The sequence below is a fragment of the Microtus pennsylvanicus genome, chromosome 1 (assembly GCF_037038515.1).
Source record: "Microtus pennsylvanicus isolate mMicPen1 chromosome 1, mMicPen1.hap1, whole genome shotgun sequence".
Classification (NCBI taxonomy): Eukaryota; Metazoa; Chordata; class Mammalia; order Rodentia; family Cricetidae; genus Microtus; species Microtus pennsylvanicus.
In genome coordinates this window covers 128,209,147-128,235,591 of record NC_134579.1, presented here as the reverse complement: position 1 = coordinate 128,235,591, position 26,445 = coordinate 128,209,147, and the positions used below count along the sequence as shown (strand labels likewise).

Genomic DNA, 26,445 nt, shown 5'->3' with positions numbered 1-26,445 from the left:
TGTCGATCTTGTTGATTTTCTCCAAGAACCAGCTTTTTGTTTCATTGATTCTTTGGACTGTTTTCTGCGTTTCTATTTTGTTGATTTCCGCCCTCAGTTTGATTATTTCCAGTCTTCTACTCCTCCTGGGCGCATCTGCTTCTTTTTCCTCTAAAGCTTTCAGGTGTGCTGTTAAGTCTCCGATGTATGCTTTCTCTGTTTTCTTTAAGTGGGCACTTAGTGCTATGAACTTTCCTCTTAGCACTGCTTTCATGGTGTCCCATAGGTTTGAGTATGTTGTCCCTTTATTTTCATTAAATTCAAGGAAGACTTTAATTTCTTTCTTGATTTCTTCCTTGACCCAGGTGTGGTTCAGTAGTTGACTGTTCAGTTTCCATGAGTTTGTCGGCTTTCTGGAGGTAGGATTGTTGTTGAATTCTAACTTTAATCCGTGGTGATCTGATAAGACACAGGTGGACACTGATATTTTTTTGTATCTGTGGAGGTTTCCTTTGTTTCCGAGTATGTGGTCAATTTTCGAGAAGGTTCCATGGGCTGCAGAGAAGAAGGTATATTCTTTCCTATTTGGGTGGAATGTTCTATAGATGTCTGTTAAGTCCATTTGCTTCATTACCTCCAGTAGTTCTCTTACTTCTCTATTAGGTTTCTGTCTGATTGACCTGTCCATTGCTGAGAGAGGTGTATTGAAGTCTCCTACTACTAGTGTGTGTGGTTTGATGTCTGCCTTGAGTTTTAGTAATATTTCTTTTACATACGTGGGTGCTTTTATATTAGGGGCGTAAATATTCAGGATTGAGACTTCATCCTGACAAATTGTTCCTGTTATGAGTATAAAGTGTCCATCTCGATCTCTTTGGATTGATTTTAGTTTGAAGTCAGTTTTGTTAGAAATTAATATGGCCACACCTGCTTTTTTCTTAGGACCATTTGCTTGAAAGATCTTTTCCCAGCCCTTTACTCTGAGTAGATGCCTGTCTTTGTGGTTGAGATGTGTTTCTTGCAAACAGCAGAATGTTGGATCCTGTTTTCGTATCCAATCTCTTAGCCTGTGCCTTTTTATAGGTGAATTGAGACCATTAATATTAAGTGATATTAATGACCAGTGGTTGTTTACGCCAGATATTCTTATTGTTTTTGGAAGTAGAATTTGTGTGTCTCCCTTCTTTGAGTTGTGCTAGTGAAGGGTCGCTAGATGCCTGAGTTATTGTAAGCAGTGTTGGCAATGTTGGATTCCTTGGGTTGCGATTTTCCTTCTATTACTTTCTGTAGGGCTGGATTCGTGGCTACGTATTGTTTAAATTTGTTTTTATCCTGGAATGTCTTGATTTCTCCATTTATAGTGAACGAAAGCTTGGCTGGGTATAGTAGTCTGGGCTTGCATCCATGGTCTCTTAGCTTCTGCAGTACTTCTATCCAGGACCTTCTGGCTTTCATTGTTTCCATAGAGAAATCAGGTGTAAGTCTGATCGGTTTACCTTTATAAGTTACTTGGCCTTTTTCCTTTGCAGCTCTTAGTATTCTTTCTTTAACCTGTATATTTTGTGTTTTGATTATTATATGGCGAGGGGATGTTTTCCTTTGATCCAGTCTGTTTGGTGTTCTATATGCTTCTTGAATATTCAAAGGAATATCTTTCTTTATGTTGGGAAAGTTTTCTTCCATAATTTTGTTCAAAATATTTTCTGGGCCTTTGAGCTGTGACTCTTCTCCTTCTTCTATTCCTATTATTCTTAGATTTGGTCTTTTTATTGTGTCCCATATTTCCTGTATGTTTTGTGATGAGAATTTGTTGGCTTTGCAGTTTTCTTTGATCAGAGTGTTTATTTTCTCTATGTTGTCCTCAGAATCTGAGATTCTCTCTTCTATTTCTTGTATTCTATTGATTATGCTTGTTTCTTTAGGCTCTGCTCGTTGACCTAGATTTTCCATATCCAGCTGGGCCTCAGTTTGTGTTTTCTTCCTTGCTTCCATTTCAGTTTTCAATTCTTGAACTGTTTCCATTACCTGTTTGATCGTTCTTTCTTGGTTTCCCAGGGTATTATGTACATATTTACTCATTTCTTCAAATTTTTGGTTATACTTCTCATCCATTTCTATAAGGGCATTTTTCACATGTTGTTTAAGGGACTCTACAGCTTTCATAAAGTCAATTTTTTCCACTTCTTCTGTGTTATGGTGTTGGAGACCTTCTGTTGTAAGATCGTTGGGTTCTGGTGTTTTCATGTTGTTTTTCAGATTATTGGGTGAATTCTTTCCTTGGCGCCTGCCCATCTCCTCCTATCGATGCTATCTAAGGGGTCTTTTAAAACTGGTTCAGGTTCTCCTGCTGGCCAGGGGCTCCTCTTACAAAATGCCCTTGCTCTGTTTCCTGGATCCTGCCGGGGGCCAAGATCCCTCTCACCCCTCAGAAAGGTCTTCAGGAATAGGACCCGGCTCTTCCTTTGCCAGGGACCTCCCCAACCGAAGGCCTACCTCTTTGGTTTAATTGTAGTGGGGCGATCTGTTCTTGGTGTTGCGCGCGCGGTCCCTGCAGCCTGCTTCTCCTGCTGGGACGGTTCCCGCCGCCAGCAGCCTGTGTCCTCTGCTGCCGCTCTGGTCCCAGTGGGTCCCCGCTGGCTGCGCTGGGCGTCCTCTGGCCGCGTTCCGCCGCCCGGTGTTCCGGCCGCGTTCCGCCGCCCGGTGTTCCGGCCGCGTTCCGCCGCCCGGTGTTCCGGCCGCGTTCCGCCGCCCGGTGTTCCGGCCGCGTTCCGCCGCCCGGTGTTCCGGCCGCGTTCCGCCGCCCGGTGTTCCGGCCGCGTTCCGCCGCCCGGTGGTCCGGCCGCGTTCCGCCGCCCGGTGGTCCGGCCGCGTTGCGTTCCGCCGCCCGGTGGTCCGGCCGCGTTGCGTTCCGCCGCCCGGTGGTCCGGCCGCGTTGCGTTCCGCCGCCCGGTGGTCCGGCCGCGTTGCGTTCCGCCGCCCGGTGGTCCGGCCGCGTTGCGTTCCGCCGCCCGGTGGTCCGGCCGCGTTGCGTTCCGCCGCCCGGTGGTCCGGCCGCGTTGCGTTCCGCCGCCCGGTGGTCCGGCCGCGTTGCGTTCCGGCTTGCATATATTTTTAACACACAGTAAACCATTTAGAAATTTTCTTTGTCTCTGAATCTCTCTTTACTGTATATCTCTCTTTGTTTTTCTGACCACATGAGTTTTTAATTTACCAAGCAATCTCAGTAGGACTAGAGGCTTGGCTTTGCCGGCTAGATCCAGTCCATTCCTTAGCTTTCCAGCCTCATGGCAGATATACAGGCTGCAGCCATGTTTATAGCCACACCTCTATGGCGTTTCAAGGTCCCTGCCAGCCAGCAAGCTACAACAGACAACACTCAAATCCTCTCTTGGTAGCCGGCCCTCCTGCCTCAAACAGTCAGAGTTTGCCCTGGCAGGATGGCCCAGAAAGCCAGCATTTTTAAACAACACAGGTTTGTTCCTGCTGCTGAGTCAGGAAAATTTCAAAATGGAGGACGTACCATTTTGTGCTAGCTCTGGGGCCACCAGGTAGGAGCGGCACTCAGCACTTTAATTCTGAGACTGAGCGTGCAGCACAGAAATTCTTTTCATCCAAGTTACATCCAAATCTGACAGGCAGAGCACTACGCAGTCTGAAAACACATCTCTGTATGGCAGCAGGAATCCGCCATGCTCTTCCGCCTGCCTAAGCCTGATTCTGCCTTCTGCCCAGGAGCAGGCGGGGAGCTCTGAGTCATTGTCATGGTCTCAGAGCACTCTCCTTCCGATCCCAAGCGGGAACACAAACATAAAGCCAGAGTTTGCACTGGCGGCAAAGCCTCAGGAAGCCGCGCTTTAAAATAACGCAGCTTTTTTTCTGCTGCTCTTGCTGAATCAGGAAATCTCTCTACAGCACGCCACCAACAAACAGCAAAAATCTGTGTTAAACTCTCTCTCCCTTATTTTTAAGCCTTCTCAGGTTTTTAAAGTGGGTTTAGCCCCACGTTGGGCGCCATATGTAGTGATATGGAGCGGTGGCGGGGCTGCGTCCCCAACACCCCAGCCGCCTGCCCGGCTAGCTTTATCAGAAATAATTGCATGGACACTGTATTCATTTAAACACTGCTTGGCCCTTAGCTCTAGCCCTTACTGGCTAATTCTGATATCCCAATCAACCCATCTCTAACAATCTGTGAGCACCGGTCTTACCGGGAAGATTCTAGCCTAAGTCCATCCTGGGTCGGAGCTTCATAGCGTGCGTCTTCCCTGGAGCAGGTAGCATGGCGTCTCTCCTACGTCTGCTCCGGAGAGGAGAGCTGTCGAGTCTGACCTCACTTCCTCTTCCTCCCGGCATTCTGTTCTGTTTACTCCTCCCACCTATCTCCTAACCAATGAGAGCCAAGCAGTTTCTTTTAATTTAACCAATGACCTTCCTCCATCAGAGCTGTACTTTAACTATTGGAGTACATTTTTTTTCTGAAAAATGACATATTCTGAGATATTCCTGAAATCTTTCCTCTTAGCCCCTTTCACAAGCAACTTGTAAGAAGGCTCCTCTTTCACGTGTGCTGCCCTAGTTCAAGGCTGCTTCATCCCTCATTGATTCATTGCCACAGAAACTTACTTGATCTTCTTGCCTGTATTGTTCTTGTATCCTGTCTTTCAGAGGGTTTACAGGATTATCAATATAAAACTTAAAAAAGAATTGCCACTCCTTTGTGTGAACTCTTGTGCAGGCTCATCATCACAGTCTAACTCTGGAGCCAGGAGGAAGGCTTTGGCTTCTGTCTAGTAACTCGAGCCTCCTTTCTATGGCCCTGTGGAGACGCTGCACTGAGAACTTGCTTGCCCTTTATTTTTAGTTTCCTCTTCCAAAAATGGAAATGTTAATAGTCCCTTCTCATGAAGAAGTTTTTTCATGTTATTTTTATTAGTGTGTGTGTGCATGTTTGTGTGTCTTTGATGGGAAAACCTTATTAGCCAAATATCTTTAAGAGGTGGATCCAAGTTAAGGCGTGACTTTCTGGGACCCAGGTGTGCTCTCTCTGTGTGATTCCTGTGGGGGCACAGCTGAGCTTGGACTTCTCGTTCCTGTTTTGTGAGTTTTCCCCTTATAATAAATAAAAATATAATTGTTTTATCCTTTAGTTAGCCTGATTATTTCCCGAATCGAGCTAATTTCTACATGTCTTGCATATGAGTGAATGTGGTGTGTGTGTGTGTGTGTGTGTGTGTGTGTGAGTGTATGTAGTGTATGTGTGTGGTGTATGTGAGTATGTGTATATTGTATGTGGTGTGTGGTGTATGAGTGTGTGCGTGGTTTATGTGAGTGTATGTGATGTATATGAGTGTGTGGTGTATATGAATGTGGTATGTGTGTGTACAATGTATATAAGTATGTGTGGTGTATGAGAGTTTATGGTGTATATGTGTGGATGTGGTGTGTGATATATGTGAGTGTATGCGAGGTGTATATTAGTGTGTGGTATATGTAAGTGTGTGTGGTGTATGTAAATGTGTATGTGGTATATATGCATGTTCATCTGCATGGCATGTGTGAGACATCCTTCTTTATCACGCTACCTCATTTCTTTGAGGCAGGGCCTCTTGTTGCTTTTGAATCTCATATTTTTCAACTAGGCTGGCAGCCAGTAAGCCTGAGAAATCCTCCTGTCTCCACTCTCCTCTTCCACTGCAGTGCTGGGTTTAAGGTTATGTTCAGTACCACATCCCGATGGTAATGTGGGTACCGAGGTCTGAAGTCTGATTCTTATACTTACACAACAATTGCTCTGAACTACTGAGCTATCTCTCTTGCACCAAGATAATATTATCTGATGGATATATAATTACCATTTAAAATGTTTCAGTGTTTGAAAATACTCAGTGAGTGATAACTAGTATTATTAATACTCTTCTATAGCATTCCTAGCTTCCTAAACTTTTTTAGAAGCAGTTTTTAAACAAAATATTTATTCATGTTCACATGTGAGTGTGTGTACACATGTATAAGTGCCATTTCTTAGATGCTGCTCACCTTGTTTTATGATATGGGGTGCCTCACTGGGACCTGAGGCTTTCTGATTAGGCTAGGCCAGCTGGCCCAGGTGCTCCAGGAATCCTCCTACCTCTGCCTTCCCAGTAATACGGTTATAAATGCATTCTAATGCAATCAGCTTTTTATGTGGGTTCTGGGGATTAAACTCAGGTCCTGATGATTGCACATTGTTAATCATTTTACCGAGTGAACCTTCTTCCAGCCCTGCCCCTTTCTAGTGCTTTTTTTTTTTTTGACAAGATTTGGCTTTGTATCCCACATTAGCCTCCACATGGAGGCTACATAGTCTTCCTAATTTAATTCCAGTACAGCTTGTCTTGTATTTTGCATGGCTTTCAGGTTTGGAGTCTTCACCGAGTCTAACACTGTCACTCAGAGCCCCTTTTTGATTTTTGAGAAAATGCTGTCATCTGTTGCAGTCATCAGCTTTAAGTACCCTGTGTCCGTCTGGGAGTGCTTGTTTTGCACTCCCAGGAGCCAGCTGTGTGGTCAGGTAGTGTGGCTGCTGTTGCTGTGCTAGCTGTGCACCTCCCCCTCCAGCACAGCAGTCACCACTGATTTTGGTCTTGGCTCACAGACACAGGTGTAGAGTGGGTGCTCAGTTGGTGTTGAGCTAAATAGGACCCTCCCTAGCCTCTTCAGAGCTGCCGCCAGTGGAAGGAGGTGAGGACCTTGTGGGGTAGGAGGATGGAGGCAGTTCTTGCAGGCAGGGGGCATGTGGCAAGTTAATTTCTTAGCAAAGCAAGACTTTAACATTATTATGTGTGAAATGTCACTAATGAAGTAAATCTTCTTGGTATCAGATAGACTTCTACCTTTGTCTTTTTACATTCTCTATACCTCTTTAGGTCCTTGAAAATAATTCAGAGGTCTCCAGAACAGCAAGAAACGGCATTCTGCAAATCTTCATACTGTGTTTAATTCTCAATACAATCACTGCGGATGAACATGACTCGTGTGACACGTGCCAGTCCTTAGGAATTCTTCCCACCACTCACTTGTGCTCTTGTTCAGTTTAGACAGACAAGTAATTACTGAAGTAACACTATTTACTAGACTGACTTACAGCATCTGTGATGAGAGGAGTCATTTGCAAAGCTTTGTGTTGAAAAATCAGGTAGGTTGGGGCTAGAGATGGATCAGTTGTTAAGAGCACTGAGTGCTCTTCCAGAGGACCAGCGTTCAACTCCCAGAACCCATATGGTGGCTCACAGTCATCTGTAACTCGATACCTTCTTCTGGCCTCCATGGGTACCAGGTATACACACGGTTCACATGCAAGCAAAAAACATACATATAGAACATAATTTAAAGTATCTTTTAAAAATTATGAGATTATAAAAATGCCCTTTAGTAAGTTAAGATCTGGAAAATAAATCCTTGCTGTTCAGTTTTGAGACTTGGAAGCAATAATATTAATGTGTGTGTAGGTCATTTTGACCTGTGATAACTTAATAGTTTCATATAAGCAATTCCTAATGGTGCATATGTAGGTATAAGGTAAAAATATGAATATATCAGGTATAAATACCAATTCAATATCTATTAAACCCAGTAAATTATGTACAAAGAGGAAAAATAATGATTCAAAATTATTTATGATTATTAATAATTTAATTAAATTAACATGATTAGTTTAATTTAATTAATATGATTTAAAGGCTTCTAGTTAATGGTCCTCTATGAAATGAAAGCTAAAACATTCATCAGACTTCCAGGGAAGAAATGCCACAGATTACAAACAAAATTGGGAGTCTCCTTAAAGCTTTCGTACACTCTGATGTGATTGGATTGATTCTTTTCTGACAGAAACACAAGCATTTTCTGTGTTCCTTATTGATTATAGCCCATGGTTGAGACACTCTTATCCCCAGTTTACTAACTTTGTGTGATCTGAGCAAGAAGGTTGAGTTCATAAACCAACACCCTGTGGAGGGCTGGAGAGATGGCTCAGAGGTTAAGAGCATTGCCTGCTCTTCCAAAGGTCCTGAGTTCAATTCCCAGCAACCACATGGTGGCTCACAACCATCTGTAATGAGGTCTGGTGCCCTCTTCTGGCCTGCAGGCATACACACAAACAGAATATTGTATACATAATAAATAAATAAATAAAATATGTTTAAAAAAAGACCCTGTGGAGATGGACTACAGCTGACTGTGGAAAAGGGTTGCCTAATTTTCATATGGAAAAGCAGAGCCTTGAGTGGCTAAATCAACAATTACACTTTAGACCATGTAGATGGAGTTTAGTTCTACGGGCATGCCTTGGTTGGGTTAATTGGATTCTTTCGGAAGTTCACAGCTCCTCCTCACAGTTTGGAGGCTTTGACAAGGCTGCTAACCTCTTCTACTCCGGGGTCACAATCCTCATAACCCCTTTGTTTTAGATCCATTTCATCTGTTCATGTCACTTGCTGTTCCCTTCTGAAAATGTGTGTTATATAGAAAGTCAGAGGCCGTCAAAAGAAATGTCTCCTTACTCCTAAGCAACCACAACCATTCTTATTTCTCCAGCAGGGGCCCAAGAGTCTGATCTGATCTTCCCTTGATAGCCACTTAAACAGGTCATGTAATTTCTCTGAACTTTGGTTTTGTTATCTGTCAGAGAGTTATACCATGCACATAGTTTAAAAAAATTCATAAGAGCTTCATAAAACCAGAGTTAATGTTTTCTTTTGTATAGTAGGTTAAAACTAAATGCTGCTTGGGTTGGACTTGATACATACCTGTAATTCCAACATTTTATGAGGCTCAGTCAAGATGATGTCCTGAGCACAGGCATTAAAGGTCAGCCTGGAACCCCACCAGAGATAGAGATAGAGATAGATAGATAGATAGATAGATAGAGAGAGAGAGAGAGAGAGAGAGATTCAGAAGTGCCCCCTTTTTATTAACTTTATTTTATGTGCATTGGTGTAAAGGAGTCAGATCCCTGGAACTGGAGTTACAGACAGTTGTGAACTACCATGTGGGTGCAGGGAATAGAACCCCAGTCCCTTGTAAGAGCAGCCAGTACTCTTAACTACTGAGCCATCTCTACAGCTCTCAATGCCCCCTTTCTTACTTTTAATCCTTTCGGTGCTTCTTATTCTATACAACAAGCTCCAGTTTTTGTTCCCACAACAGAATATTTCGATTTTGTGTGAAGAAGAATGGTATTTCATCCATTCACCATTATTTTCTGCTCCTTCTTCATTCATTCCTGTTCTGTTTTGAATTTTGATAGGGGTCTTCTGTAGTAGCTTAACTGACCTAGAACACACTGTGAAGCTGAGTATAACCTTGAATTCCTGATCCTGTCTCTGCTTTGCCAGTGCTGTGATCACATGCAGGGTGCCCCATGCTTGCCTTCCATTTGTTTATTTAAAAAGTTATACTGTGTGTGTGTGTGTGTGTGTGTGGTGTTCAGGTTAAACCAAGCACATGCCAGACAGGTGCTTTCCCACTGAGGTTCTCTAACACATGAGCATCTTACATTTGCTTATATTATTCTCCCTTTTCTCTTTTTTTCATTGTTTTAATCAAGAAACATTTATTGCCTAAGTGGTGTATGTTGGGGCCTATAGTGGATATTGGTCTACCTGTGTATTATCTAGGACAACATATCTTGCGATGGAGCCCCAGATGACCTCTATCTTGCCATCCTGCCTTCACCTCCCAAGAGCTAAAAAGGTGTAATTGTACCATGATCAGTGGTGGTGGGCATTGTAACTAAGTCCTTGTCCCTAGGGCTAGAGATGGGTCAGGGTTAGAAATGGTTAAAAGCACTTGCTGCTCTTCTGGAGGACCCCGACTTGATTCCCTGCATCCTTGTGGTGGCTCACAACCACCTCAATCGCCAATTCCAGGGAAATGTTGTTCTCTTCTTGACTCCTCCAGCACGGTAGGCAAAATACCTGTATACAGAAAATAAAAATAAATGTCTAAAAGTTTCTGTTTCTTTGGAATCTATGTTCTTGTGGAGCAAATAGACTTTTTTAAAAATCAAAAACCAAGTATGTGCTAGATCTATTGACTCAACTATAGCAGTATATAGATAGAAAGGATAGAAAGCAGCAGTCATGTTAGATAGCTTTCTAGTGTTCGGAAGGAGCCAGGGAGGAAGACTGATCCAGGTGCAGGGCACCACAAGTGTCTACGTGGCATGCATTTAGGGATCAAAGAGAAGCCAGTGTTCAGGGACCCAGTAAGGGAGAATGGGGAGAATGAGCTCAGAAAGGTGGGTGGGGGTCGAATCATTAGGGGCATTGACCCTTTGCTAGTCACCTTGGCTTTGGGACTGGGGTTAGCTGCATCTTCTCTGGATTTTTACTTGTGGTTCTTTTGTGATGATGTCTTCTCCACCTAACTCTCATGACAGACTTTGGCCCAGAGCCCCTTAATTACTATACTTACTAGGCAGACTTTGTCTGGACTAGGTACCCTCCTTTAGCTTAGATTTCATCTAGTCCTTTGTATCCTCTTGATGCTTTGTGCCTTGTTGGTGCAAATGTTTCTTGATTTTCCAACATCTAGGAAAGAAATGAGAGGACTTGGTGATAGCTTAGATGTGAGAAATGATGTGGGTTTGTGATCCTGGAACATAGTGATGTCATAAACAGAAACAGGATGCTTCAGAAATGAGGCTGATTTTAGATAGGTTGATATGGAATTTTCAATTCTAGCAGGATATGTATATGAAGTTGCCAGAATAATTTGAGAATTATTCACAGTACACTGAGAATGTTGGATTTCTTTGTGGCTGAAGTCATTATTTGGAACAGTCTCTTCTCGTATTTGTAGTGCCCAGGAAAGAGGTTGACAAACAATCAGGACTTACATGATGTTGAGGGGTATGTAGAGAACAGAAAAAGCCGTGAGTGAGCAACGCCCTGGGTGAATGTGTGCTGTTGACACAGGCAGAGCCTCAGATTCAGAGAGTTGACAAAGCCTTCCTGGGAGACATAAGTGCAAGTGTTGATGATATGCACAGAAAATGTCTATCTCTGCTTTCTCCCTGAGTATGTCTCCAGCTGAGACCACTAAACCTGGCTCCTGTTCATCTGCATGTAATAACCACAACTCCTTGTTTATCTGAATGCAATAATCCCACTTCTGCTTAACACTATCAACTTTAGTAGGCCTGCTCAGCTTCTGGGAGTGACAAGGGTTCTCCATCAGAGAGCCCAGTCCACCCAATCTGTCTTTTCTTCATTCCCTTATCACCCCAGTCAGGTCCCAGCCTCTGGACCTGTAGCAAGGACATGGCAGGGTTATGTGACAAGTAGCTGTGGTGCTCAGTGTGTAATGACATAGGGTCTAGAGTAAGGTCCCATGGGTCTGAGTTCCAGCCCTCATGTGTATCTCAGTTAAGTCTCAGCATCTTCCTGTGGAAAATAGAATGAAAGCAATCTGTGTGGTCACTGAGGGTTGACTGTAGTTGTTTTTGTTATCTTTCATGATCTGGGTGACCCAAGGCCTGTCCCATGGTGGAGGGTGACCTGGGGCCACGCAGATTCCTTGGCAGGTGGAATACAGATACGCCATGTCAAGAGGGCTTGGGTATAGACTTTATTCCGTGGGTATTGGAAACGGCATAAGGGTTATGGGGAAGGGGGGTGGGGAGAAGGGGTGAGAGGGGAAGGATGGAGAGAAAGAGAGAGAGAGAGAGAGAGAGAGAGAGAGAGAGAGAGAGAAGAGAAGAGGAGGAGAGGAGAAAAAGAAGGAAGGGAGGGAGGGAGGGAGGGAGGGAGGGAGGGAGGGAGGGAGGGAGGGAGGGAGGGACAGGGTACCCAGCTGACAGACCAGGCCAGCAGATTATAACATTCCCACCTTTCTCCTGTAATAAAAAGGCGGGAAGTTAGGCGTGGCAGGTTGAGGTGATTGGGACAGTGGGTTCTCAAGACTGCTTCCTGCTTATTTGTGGGTGTCAAAGTCTTTCTTGGGGGACCTAAAAAAGCTGGGTGCTGGTCACATCCTGGGGTAGCTTGTCGCTTTACTCCCGTTCAGGATTTGTGGTGTCTCTTGGACCTGGCAAGGTGTTGGTAGAGCAGAGGACAAAGTTAAGTTTAGGAAGAAAAAAATTTTTTTTCAGAACCAGGCAATTAAGAGGGGTGTATCTGACCTGTTTAAGGCGAACCCTTCAATTCAGCTCCCTGGAACTCACAAGAATTCTTTGCCCAAGGCAAGCAGATCTCCTATTTCCTACCTCCTCTCTCTCCCTCCCCACCCTCAGTTTACATCTTTCCTCCATATTCCCTTACCCATTAAATAAACTCTATACACAAGCTCTCCTGGCATGGCATATCCATCTGTCTCCTGCAGGGCTTCAGGTCACCCCTGAGGCCTCAGGTCACTCACCGCAGCCTCTTTTGGGATTGGCCTCGGGTCACCAGCGTTATGAATGATAAGAGTTTTTGGTGTTTTAATGACTTTATTTGTAATCTGCTATAGTGATACACCTGTTCCGATTCTGTCTGTGTGTAGGGAGTTTTGGATACACACTGTGTCAGTTAATATTATCTGCATCTGTTAGTAGGGTAGTAACCTACTGCTGAGTATAGCAGAGGCTGCCAAGAAGCCTCAAGGTGGAATGGAAGGGTGTTGGATAAGAGATGATAGTGGTATTCACAGTATTTTGTATTCATAGATTAATTGCCACCCATAAGACAGAATCAGTACACAAAAGTTGACTAAAAGTCCCTATAGTAATATTTTATAGTGATAAAATTAGTGCTGCTCAAGCATGGTGTTCTGTGTCTATGGGCTTAGCTGAGCTGCTCAGGAGGGTGAAGTGGAAAAAATGGCTTGAACCTACAAGTTCAAGACCAGCCTGGTTACAAAGTGAGACTTTGTTATTTTTTAAAAATACAATTAATTTAGAGAAGCAAATACAATTTAAGTCCATTTGGAGCAAAATTTCTGATTTTTTTAGTTATATATCTCAAGAACTTTTTATTTAAATCAGAATTTTTATGGACTTTAAAAAGATTCATTTATTATTTATTTTATTTATGTTAAGTGTGTCTGCTTGTATGAGTTTAGAAGCACAGTCATGTGCAGGAACCACTGGAGATCAGAGTTCCTGGAACTGACTTGTCTGGTGGTTGGGAACTCACTCCTGGCCTCCAGGAAGGGGTCCCCAGTGCAACTGACAGTGAAACCATTTTTCCAGCCCCCTTGTAGCCGTTTTATTTGGATTCTTGTCCCTGTTATTTCTCTATGTAGCTCACTCAAATCTAAGAATTCTTGAGAGGTTTCCTAGCCAGCCTGTGGATGCCTATGGAATTGTATCTTTTCTTATTTTTCTGTGTAGTAGATGTCGTGGCACTAAGACCCAGAAACCTTGTGCTCTGTGTGGCTGGAGCTGGGCTGTGCTCACACTGAAGGGAAGGAAGTCATTAGTGCAGACTGAGCTGTGGAGTTAGGTTCTTGCAGGATTTCCTTCCAGCCTTTCCCCACTAAGGTTCTTGGGAATTAAAAAAAAAAAAATCTAAACACACAAACCAAGTTTTCTTATTTACTGTGTTCAGGGAAGGTAGGCATTTCGGAAGGGCAGATCCGGTCCCAAGTTGTCTAAGAAGCAGAAAACTGCGCAAAGAAGCTCTGATTACAGATCTTTGGAATTTTCGTTGCTAAATTTTACAAACGAGAAATACACCCAGAATTTTGGGACTTGATTCAGGCTGCGTGTGAGGGTTTCATTGCTTTTCTAATCTTTTTCGAGAAGAGAATTCGCCAAAAGGGGCTTGGATGGCAGGAACCCGATCGGGTTTCTGTGGCAGCTCGTGTCGTGGGTCTCTGCTCTGAGGGGTCTGCGGCCGATCGGAGAGCCCCTGTCGCTGACTGCGGGACCCTTTCGTAAGCGCGGGTTGGGAAACATGCCCCGCTCCGGCCCCCGTGAGCCGCTGGCTGCTGGGACTTCCTAGCCCCGTGGGAGAGTGTCGTGGCTGCGGCACTTCGCATTGAACCGAAGACGAAGACTGTCCTCTCCCGGGCTCTTCCCCCTCGCTACGAACACGGCAAAGAACTAGGGGGTGCAAGGGGGCAGCATGACTTGCAGCCGCAGCCGCAGCCGCCCTGAGATTGCCCCCAGCCCTCGGCCCACATCTTGATGTGCCCCGGGTCGGCTGTACAAATATGATGAAATGGCAGCCCCGGAAGAAGGTGAGTGCGGTGGCGGCGGCGGGGTTTGTGGGGAGGGGAGGGCCCGCGGGACCCCCGAGGCCATCTGGGTCGGTGCGCCCACCGCCCGCCAAGTTCTTGCCTCTGGGCGCGCGCGGCCGGGCTGGGTGACAGCTGAGCTTCAGTCCCGCGTGCTGGGCTGGGGCCGCGCCGCGCCCGCCCCTTTAGGCCCGCAGGTGGGCATCGGAGCGCCCCCTGCCCCGCGGGGATCGGCGTCCGGGCCGCTGGCAGCCGCTTCCCCTGGGCCCCGCTGGGGGGCGGGCAGCCCGGGAGCAAGCGCCGAGCGGCTCCGGGTGACGGCCGGGCCTGGGGCGCCTGGGTTGTGGCGGGCCGACTGCCGGATTTGGCTGCCGCGTGGGCGAGTGCGGGCGAGCCGGCCATTGTGCACCGCGTGTGTGCATCGATCGTGGGCAAGGGGGAGGGGGTACTTTGCTTTTTGCAAGATTATTTCCTAATATGGCTCCTTTGTTGAGAACGGGAGAAAAAAATCCAGTGGTTCTATCAAAATAAATTGCTATTGGTCCCCGAAATAACGTTTCTAAGTGTGGGACGCGTCCCTTCCTTGGGACACCGAGGGAGAAAGACAGCGTTCTTCAAGTTCTTGGCAGCGGTATGTTTGGCCAGGGTTCCCCTTTGCAAACTTGCCTGACTGCCACTGTTAGGTTAACCCCGCGGTTTACAGCATAGCGGGACTTTCCCTTCAATACCTCATTTGGCTGTGGGTTTTATTGACATTCTTCTGAAGGAAAACACAGCAAACCGAATGTGCTGTGCCCCTCCCCAGCCGTGACCTGTCTCTGCTAGCAGCTGTCTGGTGTTTCACTCAACTAGCTAAACTGATTCTTTCTTTGTGCCATGATGTGCGATGTTGAGTTTGTCATCAGAGCTGAAAATAGAAGTCCTGTGTGAAATGCTAAGAAGACACTGTGCGCTTGTTTGAGTGCTGGGAAACCCAGCAAACCCTGCTTCATGATATCCTGGTGAAAGGAAAGGTTTTCTTTGGTATCTAATTGATTTTATTTTGTCCTGTGGCAGTTGTTTCTGCCTCAGCCCAAAGCCAGAATCACCCATGTGTTTGTTCTCATCACAGAGCATTGTTCAGCGATATTGGTTTAAGAGGTGTGTGCTCACCTCCCACCCATTAAAACAGAGGAGAACCCCATATAATCAAGCATCTTAAACATGCTGCATAGTCCTAGAAACGTCTGTATTTGTATAATGTTTATGAGTAGCTTACAGATATCTGCAAACTGTACATTCACAAATGCCTGCTTTTCCTATTTGACCAACATGTAGTAACTCATATGGTTATGTCAGTGAAAACCCCTCAGGGTACTAGTATTGCTTGAACCACAGAAGTATTATTCTTGGCAGTCAGGTGGATTTCTGGACTCTGGAAGATTCTATTTCAAGTGTTAGGATTCACTGCAGCATTTACTCACTCTGTAATGCTTAAATGGATAAACCAGAAGATTGTGTTTATTTTCTGTAGTCATAATCACAAGTCATCGTGTCATAAGCATCTAGATATGAATCTGAAGAGTTCATTGAAGCTGAGCTGTCTGATTCTGTGTGGTCATTTGTGAAAGCTACCTTGGGAACATGCTCTTCAACTCCAGTAGGCACGACCAAGCCTTTAGCAGACTGAGTTTATTTTCTTAGTCATGCCAGAATACTCACATGATCACACCATTGCCATGATTTCTGGCTGGTCTGCTAATGCATTTGTAGTTGTACATTCATATGCCAAACTGGTCCATAAAGCCTCTTCACACCCCAGATAGAGTGGTACTGTATTGGTGTGATCCAAACAGAAACAGGAAGAGCACCCACAGACTGTACCACAAGCAGCTGCACATCTGGATTTTAGGACTATGGCTGATTGGTGGCTTGGGGTCTTGGGGTCTTGACAGTTACTGCTAGTTTGGGCTTTTTGAATTCTGGGTTTCTAGGTTCTCTGTAAGAGAATGAATTCCAGATTTTTTTGTTTCTAACTGACCATGAAGCTAGGACATATGATTAAAGGGGAATTGTTTGCTCCTCTTTACACTGTTAATTTGGCATACAAAATACTCAAGACAAGGTTTATGAATGTTTCAATCTGTAGTATTCTATTTGGTATGATGTCTTTCACAAAGGAACCTTCCAACATGACTTATCAGGTCCACACCACACCCCAAGATGAGTCTTAGAGGGCCTTACAAACATAGTGGGCCTCTCACCAAAAGTTAAAACACTTAAAAAAAGTTAAACATTTTCCTAAAAGCAATGTCCATAGGTGTATACTTAACTCCAGACTCATCATGTTTTATATATGGACAGAATTTTCTTTATCAAATCATGTTTCAATTAAGTGCATTAAGTAAAAATGTAAGGTTCTGAATCTTACTGGTTTGGTTCTAGTTTGGTGGTTGGAATGACATTTTCTGTCATTCAGGTAGCAGCTAGCATTTGTTAGGTGCCTGTTGTGTGCCCAATGCCTCTGGTTGCCTGTTGTCAGGTGCCTGTTGTGTGCCCAATGCCTCTGGTTGCCTGTGTGCATCTCTCCGTGCATCTCTCTGGTTCCTAGGCAGAGAGAGCACAGGATTGAGCCAGGCTTTATTTGTTGCAATACCATTGTACTTAGGAATTTTGATGATCAGAGCTCTTTATCTGAGATAGATAAAATCAAGTAGGCTGTTATTTTAGACAAAGCTTTGCTCCTCTACTACCAAGATGTCCCCTCCATGCCTCATCCTCCTTTCCTCTTGAAGGAATACAGTGGTTTAAGATACCTGAGAATTTTAAGAGCATTTATGGCCTATGACTTTGGAGGATGATTTCATGTTGTTGGCTGGCATCTTTTCTTTCTCCCTGAATTTCTATCTCTTTAGGTGTTTATCTGGCCTCTTTGTAGAATTCTAACTCTTTATGTTCAGGGACCATATCTCTTTTGGTTTCAAGAATAATATAGTTGCTCAGTAAATATTTATTTTGTATAAAAGTAAGCAACTACTACTTGATCCTATCGCTTGTAGTTTTAGACCTGCTACTAGCATTGATTCTTAGGTTTGACTTTAGTGTGCTCTTGGAGAGCACCAGTGTATTTGTCCTTGACTTCTAATCTTTTCAGACAGCGTCAGAAAGGAGGCAGCCACTCGCTACAAAATCTCCCTAGATGTCATGATTAAGACAGACATGTTTAAGATGTGATACCAGGCTCTGTAGCAGGATTCACCCCAGTATCATAACCGTTTTATTTATGTAACCTAATGGCCTTGTAGAATATATTGTTCCCTGTTTTACATAAGAGGCTATCATGAGGCACATTGTTTTTATCTTGTATTTGCAGAAGTGGTAGTAATTAAAACTTCAGTCTTGTAGGAGCATGTTTGTTTACCACTCTAAAGAGATTTCTGCTTTCTAAGTCCAAGGATTTGTATTAGATAGCACTGTGTCAATAAGAAAGCCTCCCGGATTGGATTTTTTTCATTCCTTATCGAATGTTATTTTACTGCTCACGCATAATAAAAGATTATTAATAGGAATGTGTCACATAAGCTACATTAGTTATGTAATTTGAGAATCTTATGATGCATTTATCTTGTTATACTTGTCACTTTAATAAATTATGAATCTGGCTTTACTTACCTGTTTTATTTACGCTTTAGAGTAATGAGTTCCACCGCGACATTTCCATTCTTTGTGTCGCTCCCTACGCTGCCTTTCCCCAGCACCGAGGCTCTTGGATGGGCTTCTCTGATGGAGCGCCTTGGCAAAGCTTGTTTAAAGCTCGAGTGTAAGGACTGCGTCCTGTAGTTCTGTGTCTTGAAATGATGCCACTTTTGTGAAAGCACATATCTCAAGATCCCTATGCTTTCTCTGTGTTGAAGTATTTTATTTCTTGATTATAACATTCATTTCTAATCTTAATACGGCTGTACTTTAGTGTTTTAGTATTTATTCCCTAGTCATTTCTACTGTGTTACTCATCTTGGAACTCAGCTTGTTTGGTGGCATAGGATCATGTTAGCAGTCTTCTGCAGACCCCCTCTTCATAACATTTCTAGGTCCATGCAGCCTGGAGACCCAGGCTCTGAGCTGGAGTTTCCTTGGCTCATGCTCCTGGGAGTCATTTAATCTTTCATGCCTCACTCCTCAGAGTTTAACAGCTTCTGAATCTATTGCAAATAGCATCCTAATGATTTCCCTTTTTGGTCTCTTTTCCCTTTGGTTTCTCCTTCTTATTCTTTCGCTTATATCAGTGACCATGTTAAAGCCCTGCCCTCTCTCCATGCTCTGGGAGGGGTCATCATACCACAGAGACTGATACGATGTGGCTTGTCACTTGCTCTCTCCCTTGCCCAGAGGTCAGAGGAGTTCTTAGTGGTGCTCATTCGTTGTTTACCATCAGTGTATAGCATCACATTGCAGTTTATATCTTAAAATTGCAATTTTGCAATTAGATTTATGAAAAGAAGAATCTAGAAGCAGACAGTAGTTTGAAGTCTGTACTAATGACGAAACTCTGAGGATGGACAGTGGTGAGGACCCAGCTCTGCCCCAGCATGACTCTGTGGCCAGTGACTTCACTCTTAGGAAGAGGGTTGACTATTTCAGTGGGAATGGCACCTGGCTCTTACAGGAATGCTTGCCATGTAAAAGTCCTCACTGTGCTTTCACAATAGCACAGTTGTACCTGGGAGTCTAGGAGGACCTGGCTCATGGTTTCTTTCCTATGCCCTGAATGCCCCTTCTCCTTCTGCCCACTCCTGCCTCTCCTCTCCTTCTGTTCCTCACTCCTTACCCTCCTCCTCTTGATACAGGATCTCATTTGCTTTCCTGGATATAGTAGAAATCCACCATGGCCTGCTAAGTGTCCTCATTTTCTTTATTCATCTTGGTCTTGTCACTTTTTAAATTGTGGAGCTTGCCTTTTCTTTGGCTAGTCCCTTCTTTGACTATGATTGTATCAGTCACAGTTCTGGCTCAACAGTTCTGTATTACAACAGCCAGTGCATCCATCACACCATTTCCAGGGCACTGAAGACGAGCTGAAGGGACGAATGTACTTAGGCATGACTTTGTGAGAATCTTTGATGTGCTAGTTACAGGGAATACCAAGTTTACAAATCATGTATGTGCATTTCTTAACCTTTTAAAAAATTGTTATTATTGAGCTATACAGTTTTCTCCGTTCTCTTCCCTTCCTCCCCTCTCCCCTTCAATCCTCTCCCATGATCCCCATGCTCCCAATTTACTCAGGAGATCTTGTCTTTTTCTGCTTCTTATGTAGATTAGATCCATGCATGTCTTTCTTAGGGTCCTCTTTGTTGTCTAGGTTCTCTGGAGATTGTGAATTGTAGGCTGGTTTTTCTTGGATTTATGTTGAAAGGTCACTTATGAGTGAGTACATATTATATTTGTGTTTCTGGGTCTGGGTTACCTCACTCAAAATGATGTTTTCTAGATCTATCCTTTTGCCCGCCAATTTCAAGATGTCATTTTTATTCCACTATGTACTACTCCATTGTAGTACCATATTTTCTTTATCCATTCTACGGTTGAGGGACATTTAGGTTGTTTCCAGGTTGTGGCTATGACAAAGAATGCTGATATGAACATAGTTGAGCACATGTCCTTGTAGTACGATTGAGCATCCTTTGGGTATATATCCAAAAGTGGTATTACTGGGTCTTGAGGTAAGTTGTTTCCTAATTTTTTGAGAAATCGCCATACTGATATCCATAGGGGCTGTACCAGCTTGCAGTCCCACCAGCAATGCAGGAGTGTTCTCTTTACCCCACATCCTCTCTAGCATAAGCTGTCATCAGTGTTTTTGACCTTGGCCATTCTTACAGGTGTATCTCAAAGTTGTTTTCATTTGCATTTCTCTGATGACTGAGGATGTTGAACATTTCCTTAAGTGTCTCAGCCATTTTAGAGTCCTCTGTTGAGAGTTCTCTGTTTAGGTCTGTACCCTGTTTTTTAGTTAGATTATTTGTTCTTTTAATAACCAATTTCGTGAGTTCTTTGTACATATTGGAGATCAGCCCTCTGTCCGTTATGGGGTTGGTGAAGATCTTTTCCCATTCTGTAAGCAGCCATTTTGTCTTGTTGACCATGTCCTTTGCTTTACAGAAGCTTCTCAGTTTTAGGAGGTCCCATTTATTAATTGTTTCTCTCAGTGTCTGTGCTGCTGGGGTTCTATTTAGGAAGTGGTTCCCTGTGCCAGTGCATTCAAGTGTACTTTTTACTTTCTCTTCTGTGAGGTTCAGTGTGATTGGTTTTATGTTGAAGTCTTTGATCCATATTATAGACTTGAGTTTTGTGCATGGCGAGAGATATGAATCTATTTTCATTTTTTCCTACATGTTGATATCCAGTTATGCCAGCACCATTTGTTGAATATGCTTTCTTTTTTTCCATTTTATTTTATTTTATTTTATTTTTTTTGCTTCTTTGTCAAACATCAGGTGTTTGTAGGTGTGTGGATTGATATCTGGGTCTTCAATTCGATTCCATTGGTCCTTCTATCTGTTTTTATGCCAATACCAAGCTGTTTTCAGTACTGTAGCTTTTGCAGTAGAATTTGAGGTCAGGGATTGTGATGCCTCCAGAAGTTTTTTTATTGTACAGAATTTTGGCTATCCTGGGTTTTTTGCTTCTCCATATGAAGTTGAGTATTGTTCTTTTGAGGTCTGTGAAGAATTTTGCTGGGATTTTGATGGCTATTGCGTTGAATTTGTAGATCGCTTTTGGTAAGATTGCCATTTTTACTATGTTAATTCTACCTACCCATGAGCATGAGAGATCTTTCAATTTTCTGGTGTCTTCTTCTATTTCTTTCTTCAGAGATTTAAAGTGCTTGTCATACAGGTCTTCCGCTTGTTTGGTTAGATTTACTCCAAGATAATTTATGTTATTTGTGGCTATTGTGAAGGGTGATGTTTCTCTGATTTTCTTTCCCAGCCCATTTATCATCTGTGTAAAGGAGGACTACTGATTTTTTTCGAGTTAATTTTGTATCCTGCTACATTACTGAAGGTGTTTATGAGTTGTAGAAGTTCCTTGGTAGAATTTTTCGGGTCATTTATGCAAACTATCATATCATCAGCAAATACTGAGAGTTTGACTTTTTCTTTTTCGATTTGTATCCCCATCTATTTTTGTTGTCTTATTGCTCTAGCTAGAACCTCAAGAACTATATTGAATAGATATGGAGAGAGTGGACAACTTTGTCTTGTTCCTGATTTCAGTGGGATCGCTTTGAGTTTCTCTACATTTAGTTTGATGTTGGCTGTTGGCTTGCTGCATATTGCCTTAATTATGTTTAGGTATGTACCTAGTATCCCTGCTCTCTCCAAGACCTTTATCATGAAGCAGTGTTGTATTTTGTTGAAGGCTTTTTTTCAGCAACTAATGAGATGATCATGTGTTTTTTTTATATGGTGGATTACATTGACAGATTTTTGTATGTTAAACCATCCCTGCATCTCTGGGATGAAGCCAACTTGATCATAGTGGATGATGGTTCTGTTGTGTTCTTGGATTCGGTTTGCCAATATTTTATTGCGTATTTTTGCATCAATGTTCATGAGTGAGATTGGTCTGTAATTCTCTTTCTTAGTAATGTCTTTGTGTGGTTTGTGTATCAAGGTAATTGTAACCTTGTAAAAAGAGTTTGGAAATGTTCCTTCTGTTTCTATTGTGTGGAACAATTTGAGGAGTATTGTTATTAGTTCTTCTTTGAAAATCTTGTAGAATTCTGTACCGAAACCATCTGGTCCTGGGCTTTTTTTGGTTGGGAGACTCTTGATGACTGTTTCTATTTCTTCAGCAGTTATAGGTCTATTTAAGTTGCTTATCTGGTCTTGATTTAATTTTGGTAAGTGATATTTATCCAGAAAATTATTCATTTCCTTTACGTTTTCCAATTTTGTAGAGTACAGGTTTCAAAATATGACCTAATGATTCTCTGGATTTCCTCCGTGTTTGTTGTTATGCCCCCTTTTTCATTCCTGATTTTGTTAATTTGGATATTCTCTCCCTGCCTTTTGGTTAGTTTGGATAAAGTTTTGTCTATTTTGTTGATTTTCTTGAAAAACCAACTCTTCATCTCATTGATTCTTTGTATTGTTTTCTTTGTTTCTATTTTGTTGATTTCAGCTCTCAATTTGTTTATTTCCTGGAATCTAGGCCTCCTGGGCGAGTTTGCTTCTTTTGTTCTAGAGCTTTCAGGTGTTCTGTTAACTCACTAGTGTGGGATTTTTCCAGCTTCTTTATGTAGGCGTTTAGTGCTATGAAGTTTCCTTTTAACACTGCTTTCATTGTGGCCCATAAATTTGGGTATATTGTGTGGCCATTTTCCAATTTTAGGAAGTCTTTAATTTCTTCCTTTATTTCTTCTAGGTGAGCATTGTTTAATTTTCATATGTTTGTGGGCTTTCTGAAATTAGTGTTGCTGTTGAATTCTAATTTTAAGCCATGGTGATTCGATAAGATACATGGAGTTATTCCTATTTTTTTTTTGTATCTGTTGAGCTTTGCTTTGTTACCTAGTACATGGTCAGTTTTTGAGAAGGTTCCATAAGGTGCTGAGAAGAAGGTATATTCTTTTATGTTTGAATGGAATGTTCTATAGGTGTCTGTTAAATCCATTTGAGTTAACATCTATTAGTTTTCTTATTTCTCTGTTAAGTTTCTGTGGCAGACCTATTCAGTGTTGAGAGTGGGGTGTTGAAGTCTCTCACTATTAGTGTGGGGTTTAATATGTGATTTAAGCTTTAGTAGTGTTTCTTTTATATATGTGGGTGCTCTTGTATTTGGGGCATAGACATTCAGTATTGAGATTTCTTTTTGATGGATTTTTCCTGTGACTAATATGAAATGTCCTTCTTTGTCTCCTTTGATTGACTTTAGTTTGAAGTCTATTTTGTTAGATATTAGGATAGCTACACCAGCTTGTTTGTTAGGTTCATTTGATTGGAAAAATTTTCCTAATCCTTTACTCTGAGGCAGTGTCTGTCTTTGAGGTGTATTTCTTGTATGCAGCAGAAGGATGGATTCTGTTTTTCGTATCTAATCTCTGAACCTGTGTCTTTTTATGGGTGAGTTAAGTTCATTTATATTAAGGGATATTAATTGTTTGTTCCTGTTATTTTAGAGTTTGTTGTTGATGATGTTATTGTGTGTGTTTTTTCTTTTTGGGGGGGATTTGCTGCTGTGAGATTATCTATTGTCTGTGTTTTTGTGGATGTAGCTAACTTCCTTGGGTTGGAGTTTTTCTTCTAGTACTTTCTGTAGGGCTGTATTTGTGGTTATTGGTTAAATGTGGCTCTGTCATGGAATATCTTGTTTTGTCCGTCTATGGGATTGAAAGTTTTGCTGGGTATAGTAGTCTGGGCTGGCATCCATGGTCTCTTAATGTCTGTATAACGCTTGACCAAGAGTTTCTGTTTCCATTGAGAAGTCAGGTGTAATTCTTGTAGGTCTGCCTTTATATGCTACTTTGCCTTTATTCTTTGCAGTTCTCAATATTTTTCTTTATTCTGTATGTTTAGTGTTTTGATTATTATGTGATGAAGGGACTTTTATTTTTGATCCTGTCTATTTCTGTAAGCTTCTTTTATCTTCAAATGCATATCTTTCTTTACGTTTGGAAAGTTTTTCTCAATGATTTTGTTGAATATATTTTCTCTACTTTTTAGTTGGACTTCTTCTCCTTCTTATATTCCTATTATAAATAGGTTTGGTCTTTTCATGGTGTCCCATATTTTCTGGATATTTTGTATTAAACTTTTGTTGGACTTAATGTTTTCTTTGGCACTGAGTCTATTTCTACTATTACATCTTCAGTACTTGAGATTCTCTCTTCCATCTGTTATATTCTTCTCTTTATGCTTGCATTTGTGGTTCCTGATCATTTTCCCATATTTTCTGTTTCCAGAATTTGCTTGGTTTGTGTTTTCTTTATTTTGTTTTTCAAGTCTTGTATCATTTCTTTCATCTATTTGATTAGTTTTCTTGGTTTTCTTTAAGGGATTTGTTGTTTTCTTCCAGTTTTTTGTTTGTCTTTTCTTCCATTTCTTTGAAGTAATTTTTCATTTCCTTTTCAAGGGCCTCGAATATTCTCCTAAAGTTATTTTTTTCCTGCTTCATCTATATTGGGGTATTTAAGTCTTGCTATTGTAGAGCCACCTGTTTTTGTTGGTGTTGTGTTGCTCTTTGTGGTGTTGAGTGTGTTCTTACCTTGTCTACCCATCTTTTCCTCTGATTGGTGTAGTTGGGGCTGTGTCTCTGGTGATCAATTTTTCAGGTGCCAGTGGATCCAAGGTTCAGATGGTTGCCTCTCATGGTGTAATCAGGGCCATGATTCCAGGCACCCTGGAGGTCACTGGATGTTTCCTGATATTGCTTGGCACTCCCGGGTGTTGTTCTGCAATCCTGGTGGTTGTTTGGGCCTGCTCCTGCTGAGGGTCTGGTTCTGTGAGGTGGCTGGCTCAGGACTGCTCCTGTGGAGGTCTCTGGGTTGGGCCTGGTCCCCTGGAGAGTGCTGGTTCAGGCCTGCCTTCTTAACCTTTTGAGAATGTTATATTGCATAGAAGTGAGGGTGACTCATGAAAAGTGTACCTATTAAAAATATTGTCACACTCATGGGATGGCAGCTCTATAATGTTGTACATCTAGTAAATGTCACTGAGAGGTACACTTACCAATGAGTAGTCTCATATCAGTAAACTTTACTTCAACTGAAAAAGGAAAAGGCATTGAAGTGACTGGTGATACATTTCACACTGATCACATTGTATCAGCGCACCAGGGCCATGATAGTGACCACTGTATTAAATTTTGTTCTCTTCAGTCCTCAGTATGTTATTATTTGTGTGGCATATGTGTGTATATATATGTTTGTGTATGTGCAGGTGTGCATGAGTGTGTACACAGGCATGTAGAGAATAGAGCTCTATATTAGGTGTCTTTCTCAATCACTATTTGCCTTATATTTTGATCCTTTAGTATCATGTGTCAATTATTCATAATCGGGCATCACTGTACTTAGCTTCACCCTTTCTCCTTACCTGCCCCTTCTATTTTTGACAATCCCTTTCTTTTCCCAACCAGCTCCTCCTTTCAGTGAGTTTTACTAGATTGTTTAAGTCAACTGTAGGTGAGAGTAAGGTCTCCAGCCTCCATTGTTAGCTGTATATAAACCCTTAGGTAGAGGTGAGGATGGTGAACTCCACCCCTCTACAGAGAGAGGGTCTGTCACTGCATCGTTAGGGTAGGTGGGCTGCCTGCAGGCTCCTGCTGTTACTGGATGTGCTTGGAATCACTTGGCTTTGAGTTTGGTGCTGGGATCCGAACTCTGGTTCTCATTCTTGTTGCCCTAAGCACTATACCCACTGAGTTACATTCCCAACCCCAGCCCTAAGTATCTTTAATTCTGTATATTTGGTAGCGAGTGGTCAACTATACAAGATTCAGGAACACTGCAGCACTGTGGGATAGTTTATAGATTAGATAAGAGTGAAGGATGTAAGAGATGAGGAAATCTGTGTTGGCATTTTTGCTGTCCAGGATGAGCTAGTAAACATGCCATGTGAGAGGCTACAGAATTTAATTGGCCCAGCTTGAAGAAAAGCACCAGCAGCTGCCTCTCTTTTGCTAGTCTGTCACCATGATGACACGTTATGGAGAATACGGGAGGGGCAGGCAAAGCCTGGAGTCCTGGCTGGTTCTGTCGGCTCTAGTTTCCCTAGCGAATGTATGTGTTGTCAACAACAGTGCCTGCCTCAGGAGTAAGACTTTGATTTTGTTGATGTACTAAAACCAAGCAGTTTTATTGAAAACTCAAAATTATTTCATTAACCCACATTTTTAGGAATCATGTGACACTTCTGAACTTTCTTCACCCCCTTTTAAGGTTTCGCAGTTAAGAATTTTCACATTCTCACATGACTAAGCTCTTTAGTTTTGTTCCCTTTCTGGCATATTTTGTCCTTTAGATTATTCTGTTAGTGTTCTTTGTTATTATTATTATTTTTTAGCATTTTGTCCTTTTTGCACACAGTTTAAGAAAAAATGTAAAATAATATTCCTTAACTTATTCCTTTTGTGTAATAAATAGCATGTTTAGAAAAACTGCACAAACTAATCTTGGTAATATTTGTCACCTGCTGATAGATATCTCTCAATTTTAAGTTTTCATTAGCGTGTATCTGATTCTGTACAACAATGTCCATTCACAAATGTGTCTGTAGATTC

At 42.4% G+C, this 26,445-nt stretch overlaps 1 protein-coding gene across 3 annotated transcripts in view; it reads left to right on the top strand.

The window, feature by feature from the left end:
* Ttc28 (tetratricopeptide repeat domain 28) overlaps window positions 1–26,445 on the top strand; it is a 533,351-nt gene that overhangs the window by 161,920 nt on the left and 344,986 nt on the right. The window contains exon 1 of one of the 3 annotated variants that reach the window (XM_075983733.1): window positions 13,847–14,181. The exons of the other annotated variants lie outside the window; for them this stretch is intronic. Within the exon in view, the coding sequence (XP_075839848.1) occupies window positions 14,155–14,181 (27 nt within the window). The 5' untranslated portion in view covers window positions 13,847–14,154. Of the gene's footprint in view, window positions 1–13,846; window positions 14,182–26,445 lie in introns of those variants that run through there. 3 annotated transcript variants of the gene reach the window in all.